General features: G+C 43.1%; 1 protein-coding gene across 2 annotated transcripts in view; it reads right to left on the bottom strand.

The window, feature by feature from the left end:
• Positions 1-16518, bottom strand: part of LOC148015974 (alpha/beta-Hydrolases superfamily protein) — an 88472-nt gene that overhangs the window by 34118 nt on the left and 37836 nt on the right. For both annotated transcript variants that reach the window (XM_087664463.1, XM_087664462.1), the window contains exons 4-6: positions 3158-3300; positions 2958-3066; positions 2631-2738 (exon numbers count right to left, since the gene is read on the bottom strand). In XM_087664463.1, the coding sequence (XP_087520589.1) occupies positions 2631-2738; positions 2958-3066; positions 3158-3300 (360 nt within the window). The remainder of the gene's footprint in view (positions 1-2630; positions 2739-2957; positions 3067-3157; positions 3301-16518) is intronic.

Genomic DNA, 16518 nt, shown 5'->3' with positions numbered 1-16518 from the left:
AGGCACAGGGAGCTACATCCACACCAATAGGATAAACCATGTGTCGAGTAATATCTCCTTTAGAAATCAAAGCTCTTTGCCAATCCAAAGCTTGCAAATCACTCTCCATACAAGAAATCAAGGTAGATTTCTGAGTATTACTACGAAGCCTCGACACTAACGCAAAGAGATTTCACATAACCATTGCCCTATTAACATTAGTGCCATTAGCTTTAAGAAACATAAAGAAATCATCAACCAAGGATTGACCCAAAAATTGGACACCACTAGGAAGAGACAAACCAACAATCTCACCTTGATCAGCCAACTTATTCAACAATGAGAGCATTGGGTGAGTGACCAAAGCAAATAGCTAAGGACTGAGAGGGCAGCCATGCCGAAGAGAATGAGACAAGACAATTTCATCTGTGATCCCCCCATTAAGTGCAATACAAGCCACAACATCCTAACTAATGGTATCAACAAGAGAGGTCATGCAAGGACCAAATCCCATCGTCTACGTCAGAAATACACTCGAGAAAATATTGTGTGTTTGTTGGATGAGCAAGGTGTTATGGTTACTGAACATGCTTCCATCATTCAAATGTGCATTGACTATTATAGATCCTTATTGGGTCCACAAGAGATTCTTTCTAATGCTGTTCACTCTGCTCATCGATACATTTGTGTTTTGGTTAATAATCAGGTTAAGCCTGAATGGGTTGATTTGATGGAGATTGATATCTCAGAGGCTGAAGTGGAGGATGTGCTCTCCCATTTACCACGAAGGAAAAGCCTTGGCTGGGGTGGGCTTCCTAATGGGTGGTTTTCAACCCATGTTGAGTAGCTTAAGGACCCATTAACTCGCCTATGTTAGCAAGTTTGGAATTCTGGTAGAATGCCTTCAGATTGGAAGATTGTTGTGATTCAATTGTTGCCCAAGGTTCCTTCTCGGACTTCTTTGAAACAATGGAGACCCATTTTTGTTATGGGTTCTTTGTATAAAATATTTTCTAAAATCATTGCCAATAGATTGTAGAAAGTATTCCCGCACTTGGTTCATCCACGTCAATATGGTTTCATTAGGGGACGGAATATAATGCATAACATTTTGAATGTTCAACTAGGGATTGATTATGCCAAAGCCTCAGGCCAGCAGGTTGTTATGCTTCAACTTGATCTTGAAAAGGTATTTGATCATGTCATTATTATCATGTGCAGCTTCTGCTCGGGCTAACAACTTATACTTAGCATAATCCTGGTCTTGAAGAGATTGAACTCTACATTTCAACCATTCAATGCATGTAAGCAAGTTATCAGTAGTATCCCTTGACTGATATAAAGAGAATGAGTGAGCCAACAAAGTTTGCAAATGTTGCAATTCGGCTCGAAAAGAAGAAGCGTGCTGAATAACATACTGTAGGGACAACGCACATGCATTATCCCTAAAGACAGCCTATGCTTCCATCCCTCCAAATAGGACCCTCCAGCTAAAAAAAGCAATCAATTGCTGGATACATTCCAAAAACTGATTTTGCAACAAAAAAGATTGATTGAAAAGTAGAGGCAAACAAGCAAGCAGGGCCTTAAAGGCATAAATTGGCCTATGAGTTAAATCCAAAACCAAAGGATAGTGACCTAACAAGACATGATGTCGCTCCATCCACATATCAATCACTGTAGGAAAAAAAGAATCACTCCGACAAATGTAGATCCTATTAAGTCTAGCCCAGGTGTTTGGATGCTGAAGAGAACGATAAGTATATCCAGACTGTGAAGGATGCATCCAAGACCACATGTCTTGTTTCAAAGACACAACTGCGAGTGCATCCCAAGCTTGCCCCTCAGGACCATCCATGACCAAGTACGGTGAAGTCACCTGATTCGCAAATACACATGCATTAGAATCACCCATAACAAAACCTTGACGAGACATGGAGAGGCAATGCAAGCCTTAAGTCTAATTAACGACTCCGATTCCCCCATGATAGTGTGGCGTTCTCTGTCATTGTCTCATTCTCTCTCTCTCTCCCTTTTCTTATGTGCTGGGCATTGGGTAGAAATTCAGTCGGTATCTGAGATCTCTTGCTGCCTAGCTTTGATCTCTCTCCTGTCTAAAGGAGAGTGATCTCCGTACGCACAGCTACTATTTATTACAATTCTCCCTAGATACTTTGAAATGGAACCAGTTACACAACTGCAACATCTCATGCAAAATTTTGATTCGGGGGTAACTTGATGGTGTCTTTGCTCAACTAGAAACTGGCTAATGAGATAATTAGTGGCCATTATCATTTATATGGAACTTGAAAAGCAATTCTAGCAACCTGTGACACAATCTTTCAAGAAGTGTGACACTACAGAGATTTATAGAGAAACTACGGCCAGTAGAGGCAGCCTATGAAAGCTATGGTACAAGGTTATGAGTTGTAAACAATAATCATCACCACTTGGTTATTTTAAAGCCAATACAATTTCACTTGGTACAAGCTTAAGGATGAACAGTTGTGTCATGACAACCACTTCAAGTTTTTGGCAGTATGTACCCACCTCCATTTGTAAAGCTACAGCACTCTATACGAATTCAAATTACTATGAATCAGCACTGAGCTTGTCAAAGTTCTTTTCCCAACAAAGATGATTTCACTTACATCCATGATTGTAATGGCTGAGTCAGGCACCAGAATCTGCCCAACTGCCCCAATTGCAGTGTTCAACGTCAAGCGAGATGCAAGTTCCTCTCTTGACAGGGTTTCAAGCTGAGACAATGCAACAAAAATCACTAATGAACAGTCTAGCATGCACCAGACAGACAACATTCAGCATGCCAGATCAAATGAGATGTTGCACTAATATGCTATAACAAATCCACTTGCCACAAAAAGAACTTTTCTGTTATAAGGTGCATATATCTTAGACGTTGAAAATTCTGGTGTCAACAGACAAACTTACACTATTTAGAGAAAGATTGATCAGACCTGATTTACGACAAAGTCAATGGAATCAGCTATAAGAGGCTCTTGCGGGCCATCACGAATTCCAGACAAGATATAACGTTTTAACATGAACTCTGGCGTCCAGTTGATTCTAATTCACCAAAGAAGTAAAAGGATAAAAATCACACTTTCAGGAAAAAAACTACAAATACACACAGAACACACAAGAGATGAAATCTCACAAAGAGGACCAAGCCATAGCAGCAGCAAATTCTCTTGTATCAAGAAAAGTGTTAGAAAGCACCAAAGACTTGACTCTTCTAGGCCGATAATGAGCAAACATTTGAGCCAGAAACCCACCAAGGGATGTTCCATACATGTGTACCTAGAACACAATCCAGAAATCAGAATTACATAAATCACTCTGGCCAAATGCTTCGTCCATATGTCTTCTCTCTTTAGAATCTCACTAGAAAAGGCAAATACTTCGTTATATAGTGACACATTACATTCTAAAATCAATGTTACTTGAGGAGCTTTATTATTTTCAGGAAACACGTGATCTATAGCACACTCCTTTTTTAACTTGTAAACTTTTCACATAACATCAAGAGCTACAAGGTTGAAAGGAAGGGTGGTCATATGTCAATGCTTGACTATATTCAATCGCACACTCCTTTTTTTAACTTGAAAACTTTTCACATAACATCAAGAGCTACAAGTTTGAAAGGGAGGGTGGTCATATGTAAATGCTTGACTATATTCAATTGCATGTTGTTTTGGACACATAAACATTGTCTGAACATTGCTTGCTTGTGAAGTAAAGACTAAGCACCCCCTGGCCATAGGTTACTGATCCATCAGCACCAAGTAGACTCCTAGCATGAAGAGCTAAATAGCTGTGGAATAGCTAGTCCTGAAACCAAGGGAATTGACTTGTACACTGAGAGATCCAGTAGCAGCATCCCTGCTTTATTAACTTCCCAGCACAGAAGATGATGGCCTATGGATGTGCATGCTTGTGAATTTAGACCTTCCCTAGGTAGATAAGCACAAGGAATGGGAAGAAGAGAACCATCAGGAACCCAAAATCTTCCACGTTAGCATACTTTCCCTCAATGATACGCTCAGAGGTTCCCATTTGTGCCTTTGACATCAAGTCTGGCCCAAGCAAAGCAATAATAGAACCACATCCTGAAATAAGACTAATAAATTGACCATCTAGAACCTCATGACCTAGATCCAATGCTTGAGGGCCATGAACCAAGTACTCCTAGATCAACAACGGAGCTTCAATGAATCCACTACTTATGTTGTCGGATATTGAGGAAGAACAAGCAAACCTCCACCCATTAGCAGAAAGAGTTCAAGTTGGTCCCTATTCCTGAGCATTGCATCAAGCATAACAATCCAGTGATCAGAGCTCATAGGGAGAAACCACTTTGTGGCTTGCATTTTCAATGCAGGCTAACAACGAAGGCATCCCTATTTCAACACCCTGAGTATGCTTGACTTTGTTAAATGCTTAAGCCTGTTCACATACTCTCCTCCTCTAATATTTGAAGTTAAGAGTGTTTTTCTCTATTTATCACCATAGTCACACGGAACTCCACTCCATGGCTTAAGGAACTTGGGAATTGTGTTCCATAAGTGTCATTGTTTCCATTCCCATTCCACAAAAATGCATAGTGTGATGAAGATACCTTACGGAGTACATGGGTGAAATCCCAAACTTAAATCATTTCTTAATCATATGAGAGTATTGTGCAACGTTACATTGAAACAAATAAATTTAGCCTTGTATCATCTTTTGCTACAAAGTTACTTAGAGTCACCAAGGGCCATTTACTTGAATGCTAAAGTGACTTGTATTCAAATGATCCATACAGTGTGGAATGGTACCCCATTACGATTCCATATGTAAAAACTGTCACTTTTTGGCAACCGCGTCGGACGTGTCTTGTGTCCCAGTCAGTCAATTCTGCACTTTCTGCTCGCATTTTTGTCCCATTTTCTGCCCACGTGGCACACTTGCCAGCCCATTGCCACTTACCATTGATGAATGCCCATTGCTCATTGGATGCCAATTGCCATTAGATCCCATGCTCTAGCCTTGGGATGCTCTTTTCCACACTCTTGAGCCTTGTCTCTTCTTCCACTTTGGATCCCTCTCTTGTTCCACTCTCTTCTCTAGCCTATAAAAGGTGCTCCTCCCCTCCATCCTTTCACACCCAATCAACAAGCATTCTCATTGCTCAAGTCTCTCTCTCTTCAAGCAAGCTATCTATCTATAAAGATTCAAGCCTATCCTAATTCCTACCCCCTCTCTCTCTAGCTTCCCCCCCCTCTCTCTAGCTTTCACGCCTCTCACTCTCCCTCTCTTTCTCAAGGCTTGAGACTCAAGCCTCTCACTATCCCTTGGGCCTCTCTCTCACTCGTGAGTCTCCCTCTCCATCAACATCATGACTCGTGAGGAGCAAGAGGCCTTCAATTTGTACACCAACCATGTGGAGAGGAACACAAAGAAGTCCAACTCCCACCATTGGAAGAAACGCTACAAGTGGTGCGACCAAACCTCTCAGACATCTTTCCAAAAGGGGGGGGGGATGGATGTGGCAAGTTGCTCCATGCAAGAAAATCTCTCAAAACATTGCGAACAAGATTCTCACCAAGATGAGAGGGGGATCCACTAGAGGAAGAGGAAGTGGCGTATCAGCACCAACACCTATGCCTACTAATGAAAAAGTATTGAATGTGGACATATCTTTAATCGATGCAGGTTAGGCCTTCACCATGGGTGGCAAGGGCTCCCTGTCCACATCTAGCTCCAGCAAAAGACACAAAGTGGAAACTCATGCAGCACCAAAGAGGCAATCCTATCTCTCTCAAGCTCTCAATTATATGCATGGATCGGTTACCTTTCTTAGAGAAAGGCAACGACTTGTGGACATTGAAATTACACACACGGTGATTGAGTATAATCTTGCATTCAATGTCCTAAAGCAAGAGCAATGGAAGAAGACGGTAAAAGCCATTGCCAATGTGGGTCCATCTGAAGGATGGATTGGTGTCACATACAAGACTGATAAAGAGGAGAGGATTGATAGAGCCCTTGATCCTATTCAAGCCGCTTAGATAAAATATAGGTGCTCCATTCTCACCAACAGATGGAGTGATTGTAAGAAACGGGGTATAATCGACATACTCGTCTCATGTCAACTTAGCATTTACTTTTTGTGGACTGTAGACACCAACTAGCTGGGGAGGAAAACAACGGCCATCTTCATCTATTGCCACATTCGACAAGCTATCATTGGGGTATACATTGTCTTCTAAATTTGTTTCTATTATTATTCATAATTATCTATCTCCCTATTCTCTTTAAAATCTATCTCAATTCTCTCTTCCCCCAAGTCTCTCCCTCCCTTGATTGTAAGAAACGGGGCATTATCAACATACTCGTCTCAGATGGAGTGATTGTAAGAAATGGGGTATTATCAACATACTCGTCTCATGTCAACTTGGCATTTACTTTTTGTGGACTATAGACACCAACTAGAGAGGGAGGAAAACAACGAGCATCTTCATCTATTACCACATTCAACAAGCTATCATTGGGGTATACATTGTCTTCTAAATTTGTTTCTTTTATTATTCATAATTATCTATCTCCCTATTCTCTTTAAAATCATCTCAATTCTCTCTTCCCCCAAGTCTCTACCTCTCTTGATTCTTAAAAGTCCAATCTTTCGAGGGTCAACTCTCTCTTTCTCATTCTAGGTATTGTAATCTGTGGTGCAAGTTGTTAACGACAATGCATTGAATTGTCAATGCATGGGTTGTTTGCATGAAGCTGAGTTCCCCATGATTGTGTGAGCTCCATATCCAAGTCATTGTTTGGGCTAGCTCATGGAGGACATTGGGAAGCTTAAGTGGGTCAAGAGGGTTGTCTGCAAAGCCACATCGATTGTCACCTTCATCACGATAAAGGTAAAGGTGTTTGCGATGTGTTGCGAGCATAGCACACTCAAGTTGAAGAAGCCTTTTTCAACTCACTTTGCTTATGTGTGGTTATTACTTGAGCACCTTTATGAGGTGCAGTCCACCTTGCGCCAAACAATGATATCTACTCTATGAAATGAGTGGGACGAGCATGAGACAGAGGAGGCCAAAGCCATACAACACTTTTGCCTCAATGAGCAGTTTTGGCAGAAAGTCTATGCCATTGTCATTGTTGTAACTCCCTTTTATAGGGTGTTACGTATGAGTGATTGTGAGGCATCCACCATGGACCTTCTCATTCACTTCTTTAAAGCGGTATTGATGGAGGCACATGCTTACACTGTAATCACAGAGACACTGCATGCACATGTTCTAGAGATTGCACGGAGGAGATGGGCATGGATGCATAAGCCCATCCATGGTTTTACAGCATTGGTACATCTGGCCTATAAGTTGCTGACGGTCATGGATAATAGAGAGCTCCATTTGGACCAACTTGCTTATTTAACTCATGTGGTCCCTATGGACGATCACAACGCAATACTCGAGGAGCTAGGATGCTATGCCGATCAAAGAGGGCATGTGGCTTTTGCTTCTTCCACATATTGGAGGAGAGAGTCATTTGTGAAGTCTCTATTTTGGTGGCAAAACCTTGGATATGTACTGGAGACCCTTTAGCCTTTAGCCTTTAGCCTTTAGCCATGAGAGTCCTTACTTAGGATTGCTCTTTGGATGCATGTGAGAGAAACTAGAGTACCTATTCTCTCATTCACATGAAAAATTTGCAATCAGCTTAGCACATGACAGTTAGAGTGGCAAGTCTATTGCCGCACTAACTTACGCATGATGTAATATTTTCGCTTATATATATATATATATATATATATATATATATATATATATATATATATATATATATATATATTACTAAACCCGACTTCCCACACACCGCGTAAACCCTGTGTAAGGGCATCTTTCGTATGGAAATTGCCGACAATTTATTCTGTAATCCGCATGCATAGCAATCGAGACCTCCGCATTCGCAAAGCGAGTCAAGGGTTCAAATCCGCAAACCGCGAATAAACACCCTCTTGGGAGGGGCTAAATGGATATTATTAAAGCAAATTTTTTTATATATTTATCCCTTTTCCCCCAGCCGATGCAGGGCTGGAGGAGAGGGAGTGTGGAGGGATGGGCTTCGTCGAGTGGTGGGCTGCATGAGGGGGGGGGGGGGGAGGGAACCACGCAATGGCCACGTGGGGGAGGTCCCCTCTCCCCCCTGGGCTATATAAACCCCCCCTAGTGGGGAGGAAGGGGAGGGCTGTCGTGCTGAAGTCGTGGAGGGAGAGAGAAAGCCGTAGCTGACGCCGCCCAATCGTGGAGATCGCCGCCCAACCCAGCCACCAACACCGCCGCCTTGCGCCACCATAGACCGTCAGGCCGCTGCCAAATTCCCCCCCACTCGACGTCATTCTTCTACCATTACTACCCCTCCCTCTTCCACGTCGGATCTGCCCACACCAGAAGCTTCTAAGGGGGCTTTCCTAAGCCCCCTTCCCACTAATCCCCCGTAAGTCCATTCCTAGCCCCGGGATTTTGAAGAGAAGAAGAAGAAGCTTATAAAGCCCCTTCCCGCAAGACCCATCGTAAGAGCCTTTCCGCAAATAGGCTTCAAAGCCCACAAGCCATCCGTGAACCCATTCCTAGCCACCCCAGTTTTCCTAAAGAAGCTCATAAAGCCCTATTTTCCGCAAGCCCCATTCGCAAGAGCTCCTTCCCGCAAACAAGCTTCAATTCCTACAAGCTTGCTCGTGGAAATCCCAATTCCCGCAAGCACTCATAAAGTTCCATTTCCGCAGCTCTTCCGAAAAAGGCCCAATCTCCAAACCCTAAGGCCTTCCATAAGCCAAATCCCGCAAGCCAATATTTTTTTTCAAGGATCCGTACTTCAAAAGGGATCTCCTGCGTACGAGGGAGAAGGGCAAGATCTTGAGGCTGTATACCAAGGCAAGCAAATTCACCGATCACGTAAGGGCAAAGGCAACCCGGAAGTCCGTAATTACGCCCACGATGGCCCCCAAGAAGTCGCAAGTCACGCCTGCAGGAGGTTCTTCTCCTAGTATTCACGTGGACATTTCCCCGAGCCCACAAGTCCAGATCAAGTTAACATCTCTAGGAATGGTTCATCCTTGTCGCAAGGCAAGTAATTCGGATTATCTGAATCACCTAAAACCGCAAGGGATTCGCATAGGATGATTCAAGTGATACGATAAATACCCCAAGTGCTAACTAGGGTTAGCACGTTAAGGACTCCGACCTAGTTTCGCATTTGTTGCCAAGTCGAAACCCTCATACCCAAAGGTCTTACCCACATTCTCGGAATGTAGGGACAATTGGACACTCTTGCGAGAAACGATCTAGGGTTCTAACCTAAGGATCACTCGTTCAAATTATGAAACTCGGATTGAGTTGGAATCCCTAGGACCGAACGTTGTCAGCCTACTGCAATTAGGAATGGGTTGGGTAAGATGACGCCCTAAACCCTGTTTCTTATCGAATCATAATTCCTTGACCAGAAAACACCGGTCAATGGGTGAAATGATCCTATGAAATAGATGCGACACTTGTGCAACAAGTTGCAACATCGCATGGTCTTGGTGTTTGATCACAAGAGAGTTGCCATTCCTTGGAATGAGGCAGGTTCTTGCGCAAGTTTAACTTACTAGAGGATGAGTAGTCATCCTGTTATATCACCTTCTTGGGAAAAAATTTGCCAAGTTAAGAGAGTTAGGTATTTGCTTGGGAACAAAGGATCAATCAATAATTGGAGCGACATAGTCGCCAGGATTTACTCTTATTAAAACCTAAGGTATTGGTTAAGTTGGGTTAATAGGGTATGACCCTAACCCAAGGACAAAGGGGAGAACAAACAAACCCTTGGGGATCTTGTCAAGTCGCAATTGATCCCGGATCGAATGCTGGATGCATTCAGGGAAAAGGATTCACTCCTTAGCAGTTGGCCAAATAAACGACCACTGGAATAGATTGTGCTTGTAACAATTTAGGAGCATTGTTTGCATTGTCTGCTCAAGGAACTAAAGGATGGAAAGATATTTAATGCTTCAAGTTGTAGGCCTGAAGGGAGAGGCAGCCTCAGTTACCCCCGACTGTCTGCCTGACCCTAACCAAGGGGATTGTTAGCCGCGCCGGGAACGTGGACCGAACCCGCTACGTGAGGTCTCTCCGTTGAGCGCTAGTTGGAGTAGGAGGACGCTTGGGTGCCAGAGGGGACTGCTTGGGTGCCAGAGGGGACTCTGGCCATAAATCCCTTGCCTTCCGGGCCCTGCACAAGAGGCTAACGTGACTTGAGATTGGATCTCAAGGCCCACATACTAGTCTACGGGCAAAATCTTGGATTAGTAATCCCTGTGGATTGCTGGATAGCCTTCGGACGGATTATGGATTAGCCTGCGGGCTGGACTTTATGGATGTATTCCAAAGATAAATAAGATAATCTGCTGCAAAGAAATTTGTTTAACACTGCTTTTCTATATCAAGTGCTAAGATTACGTGAAGAAACCAGTGTCTAACGGTCTAATTAAGGAAGCTGCTTGATGCATGTCCAACTAAATTTGGTAGGTAATTAGACAACTAAAGCAACCTTGAGAAAAGTGCGGTGGATGTGGCCATAGGTCCGTCCTATGGATGGGTGGTCCCGATTGGCCGGAAACTTTTCTCAAAGGAAATGAACGGCAAGGGCGCTGACCTAGGTTTAGGTTATTAGAATCCCAATTTATGTTGTTTTAGGAAAATGGAATGGGACTATGCCTTATGGGCAGAGAGGTCGAGCCTTGCATCCCTCTTGTTTCTCATTCTCCTTGAACCAAGTGCAGCATGAATCCGCTTCGTCCCTGGCGTTTCTGCGTAAAGTAGTTCGTTTGGGGTTTGACGCTAGCTACCGTTTAGGAAAATGACCATTAGGGGCAACCCTGATTCAGGTCGGTCCTAAGTGGAAACGGTTGGAATACTTCCGCTACGAGGCAGACGCGAGAAGTCCTAGATCGCAAACCCCGTAACACTCCATGGGAGTGTCGGGCAGAGCTTTCTAGATTCTCTTTCCGATAGACTGCTAAGACGTGTCCTGAAAGGGAACAAGTGGACACGTTACACATGATCAAGGCTATGATGAGCATGGGTAGTCCAAAGCACGTAAACACTTAACCAAAAAATTTAAAACTTTTTGTTTTAAACTTTAAAGTTTATACTTTACAATTTAGACTTTAGCATTTACAATCTTATATGCATTGTGTAGATAAATACTGATATACTCAAGTTGACGGACATCACTCTTCCAAGTGTACATCAAGAGGTGGATAAGGAGAAGGAGATGATCTTTGCAAAGCTCTATAGAAAGCTTATAGCAACAAATACTCGTGACATGCAGTCGACGTGCTCGTAGGTGAGGAGCTTGAGTAGGTGGTAGCAAAGACATCATCATGCCGCACCCTCCAACATCGAGAAGGGTGGGTTCGAGCAACTTGCATATATATATAGAAGGAGGAGGAGGGGGGGGGGGGTGCCGCGCGCTCCAGTAGCTCCTATCTCGTGCCTCATGATGACATCCCTCTCCTTGTCTACACAGTCGGCGCCTAGTTGTCGTATATGATAAATCATGATATATACTATAGCCTATGATTTATGAATCACAAATGTTAATTTCTAAATGAGTAGATGAAATGGATATGTTCTAGGCTTTGGACTTTTAACTCTAGAATCCAAGATCTAGGTACTAACAATTCGAATTGTTATATTTAATATTTTTTAAAGCCTCAAGGTGACTAGCAAAATGAAAGGTAAAACAAAACTTCAAAACACGAAACAAGACTGTGGTTCCATATAACTATGCTTATATTCTCTTCAAAACTTCAAAACCTCAAAACACGAAACAAGACTGTGGTTCCATATAACTATGCTTATATTCTCTTGTACAAGCCTCAAGATAATATATATGTGGTAGTTCATATCTCACATATAATTATGCTACAAATTTTGTCAGATCTAATACATGAAAGTCACAGTTAATGAGAACATACAATGATTGTGTTAGCTTTAGTCATTTTATGGGTATGGGCAATGTATTTATGTGCATTTCATGGACTTTAGGTGGTGTCACATTGAGATGATTGGGCAGTTGTTCACACTAGCCAACTTAATTCTCAAGAGTGTTAACTTCACTATAGGCTATATATATTAACTCCACTACCCCTCTTGTGTCATCATTGTATTACCTAGTATCCTTGGAGAGAGAAAAATGAAAAGCATTATGGCTCATTACGTATCGTCGGTACTTCAGTCTCATGCGTTCATTATGGAGCTCTTTGAGTTCTTTGTTCTTTCTTGCTCATTGTTCATTATGTTGTGTTTCGAGCCTTGTGTTTAAGGCTTCTACTTCCATTGTGCACTCTCACATGGTATCAAATGTCACCAAAATAAGAAATGTAAAAACACTGTTAATGATTTGATTAGACTCCACCGAAGGACCATGGCAGCCCAACATTCACTAGATATTTTTGGAGATCAGCACCAGAGATTTAGGAAGGAGCTTTGAGGTCAGATTTGCAGCTGCCATTATTAGAGCTTGGAGATCTGTATCTCCAAGGCTCCACCAGCTCCCCCCGAGTACTATTGAAGAGAAGAGGAGATAGCCTCTTCTCTTTAATCATTATTTGAGATCAAAGTCAAGCCACACCATTGGGCAACGGACACACTTATCATGGGGGAGATTCTGTTTACAAGTCGCTACATCAGTGGGAGAGTGGTTTGCATTTCAGAAGTTACCACACAAGACCCAAAGGCAGAGATTACACCGTCTTAGGGGAGCCAGGGCTATGATTGAGGCCGTGATGGAAGGGGTTCCACCAGATTAGCAAACTGAAACAACTTCCTCTCAGACTTGGATTGGTCTTTTCTCTAGAGGGAATATCCTTCTAGCAGTCATTGCATCTAACAGAGACAAGACATTCACTTTCACAGTAGAGGAGGATGGCCGCCTCTAGTGAGAGGACCTTGACCTTACAACACTCAATGGCTGCTCCAGGCAGAGAATCAGAATAGTGGCACACTTTCAAAGAAAATGGCACATAGACTCAGACCCAACCACTTGTCTTATAGATGGATGGAGATATTGGACATAGTAGAGAAGACCTTTACAGAGACTTCAATGGGATCCAAGAGAGTGGGTGTGGAGGGATCCCTTCCTTGATAGGCCATCTGACATTCCCTTCTTTGGATACACTACTAGATTGGGACGGAGGATACAGATGAGCAAGATTAGAGCACACCCTGCAGCCATCCCTCATTGGCATAGAGAGGGAGTCTCAGATGAGTTCCTATACGACTTTTGGAGGCGGCTACATGACAGCTTCAGGCCCAGGAAGATATCTCACTTTCTATGGCTTCTAGCCCATAGGAGTTTCGCAGTTGGCACTTGGCTTGGATATGGTAGGAACCTAGTGGCTTACGCGCGATGTGGTTGGTGAGCCAGAGGAGACTCGGAGACATTGCCTATGAGACTGTAGGAGAGCCCAAAAGATTTGGAGGAGAGCTCTTAGGATAGTATTCTATGGTACAGCAAAGTCCATGGTGGCGACATGGGGGGCTGCAGCTTGGGTCACAGACAGAGATCCAGCTTGCAGCTACAAGGACACTCAGGGGAGCATTTCTTTTCTCATCATTGGACAGCATCTGAGCAAGATCCCTACCCCAGACCTACTCACAGACACAATGGACTTAGGGACATTGTCACAGATTAGAGCTGATTTCGAGCATTATAGCTTGGTATATATGGATTGCAAGATGTAGTCGGGTCATTGATCTTCAGGATATACCCACTAGGCAGTCTTTATCGAGGATTTGGACAGAGATAGTCCATACTCTCCGCGGGGGTCAGTTACTCTCTCAATGTGGTGTCGACTCATATGTGTGTGTGTGTGTGTGTGTGTGTGTGTAAATATACCTTCTAATTTTCATTGTGATAATTGATGGAGTTGATTAAGTTCAAAGTACTATCATTCTTAGTTCTTCCATGTGCTTACATTGGTATCACAACAAGAACTTCTTTGCAAGAACTTTTTTCGATGACAGGATCTTTGGGCCCAACTTTCTCACCATGTTAAGAGGCGAAGAAAAAAATTTTGATGAATGACCAAAAAGGCTCCCAAAACTCTGTATCTATATGCTTCTCTGATTATGAGAAGATACAAAGATACAAAGAGCTAAATGCTGATTCAGAAATTCAAGCTTTGATAGAGAGAAGGACTAAAGACTAGCGTGTCTCTAGGTCCTTTAGGGTACCCTAGGTCAGTCTAACATTCATTTTTTGCACTCTTTGAGTCGCGCCCATAGGATTCATTGTCCTTAGCTTTTCCATTCTTAAGTCTTCCGCTGCATTTACTCGCACACATACACATTCATTGCATTGTCTTTTCAGTTAGATTTTCTCTCTCTTATGTTTTGCTTTGGAGCATCTCACCACTGACCTCTGTGTTTGAAGATTCTCATCTCTTTAGCAAGGTTTTGTCTTTCAGTGTAGGGCTAACTTGCAAATTGCTTTGGTCCTACCTAGGCTAGAGACGTGGCGATGCACACCGTTCATTTCATGGTTTCATCATCCTAGGAGTGCTTGCTCTTCTTCCAGCATGGCGGTTTCCTCTCCCGAGGCAGATCGTGCAGCATCTCTCTCAATGCTATCATGGCGGAGACTTCTACCTTGCTCTTCCAGCGAGGTGCTTCATCCACTTCATCTTCATAATCTTCTTCCATTCCTTATGGTTCTCAACACGACACGAAGACTGACATCAAGCTCCTCTTTCTTCTTTGACATCTACATCCAGATTAAGAGGGGGTTCCTACCCTTCTTGGTAGTCTACAGGCTTCAGCACTTTGCCTTTGATATCGGCATCCCCCCTGTTGTACCTTTTCCCTTTGCATTGCATGATTTCATCAGCTTTGTACTAAGGTGCTTAGGCAAGTGAACAATTTCCCCAGGAGGGACACTATCCAAGTGGCACTTACTGCATGAGCATTCTTTAGCATATAGCATTATTGTATCTCATTGTGCAACGCACCACTTGAGCGGATCCTAAGTTGGTTCCACCGGCGGTTGTTGTCACCACACCACCATACTTCTTCATCACACAGATACGTCATCACCTTTTTTTTCCTCATCATCGACACCCTTGGGTGGATAGGTAAGCTTGTACTGTTTTGTGATGTGTTGGGTATACCCTCCCTACTTCCGTCTTCTGGGTCACTGTTACTTAATCGGCCGCCTCCCATAAAATTTGACTCTCACTTAAAAACCCAAAAAAAAAAACAAAGTTCAATGGTTTCATCCGCCTTTGTAGGGCTTTGTAGGCCACTTGGCAGTCGATATGCACCCTTTGTCCGATGCCCTGCCCTCTCTGGGGTGACTACTTCGACTCCCTTCGTAAGATAACCATCGCCTCTGTAGTCTTGGTAGGCCACTGGATAGCCGACGTATACCCTTTGTCTAATGCCCTGGCTGCTTTGGGGTGGGACGCCTTGGAATAAGTACAAATCAAAGTGGTTGGCCTAACCTTTCGGTTACGTTTTGGGCGGGGGTGTCGAGCTAAGACACGCTTTTTAGCTTATTAGCATTCTTAAACAGCCCCAAAACACACTTAATTAATGAAAAACCCTAAAAAGATGAGCGGTCTGAGAGAGTTTCAGTGGTCCCCCAAAAATTTGGGACACCCTTCAACATCTATAAATAGACAAGCTGCCCCCATTCAGCCTTATTCCCGTCTGTCTAGGTTTTACACCCTTGAGTGCAGATTTCAGCTATCAATCTACCTCTACGTGGCTGTCCAACCTTTGAGATTGCTGCCACCTCTCCATCAGCCCTTGCAATACGCTAGCGCCTTCCTCTAGGCTATTGCCCACTGTCTAGCACCTTCCTCCAAGCTGAGTTTGGCATCTTCCAACCATTGCTAAAATCTTTTTCACGAGGATGTGAAAATTTGATGCTTTGCTTATGTTTAATTGACATTTGATTAAAGGATTAATCAAATGTGCAATTAAAAGATGCACATGTGTTGCACATGTGAGGTGCAAGCTACTTTCTCACAGTTGAAGGCCGAAGGACCCTGTGAAAAGATGGGTGTCAAAGGCAAAAGTTGTAACAAGTTACACTTGTTAGATTCTAGGTGAATTTTGGTGTCAGTTTGCCCCTAGGACCATTAATTGGCCATTAAGTGTCAGTGGTGACACTAGGGACTAGGCATTAATTAATGGATTAATACTTGTCCAAGAGTCAATTAATGCATGGAACCACTTTGGGTTGCAAATGCCTAGCCAATTAATTTTTGGATGGGTAAGATCAATTTTCTGGGCATGGATTAAGGGCTGAATTAATTTTTAGAATTAATTAATTCTGAAAATTAATTAAATGGCTGAAAATTGCTCAAAATTGATTAAGAAAGCTGCCACTTGGCAAAACTTTCCCATGCAAGTGGGGGAAAGGCTAAATAGGGCTGAAGGGAGAGAGGAATCTCGTTTTTTCATTTTGGAGCTGTTGGAA

This window comes from Lygodium microphyllum, chromosome 23 (genome assembly GCF_053477565.2).
Source record: "Lygodium microphyllum isolate KBCC chromosome 23, Lygodium_microphyllum_v1.1.10, whole genome shotgun sequence".
Taxonomy (NCBI): Eukaryota; Viridiplantae; Streptophyta; class Polypodiopsida; order Schizaeales; family Lygodiaceae; genus Lygodium; species Lygodium microphyllum.
The sequence above is the reverse complement of the archived record's forward strand: the minus strand, read 5'-3'. Positions and strand labels throughout refer to the sequence as shown.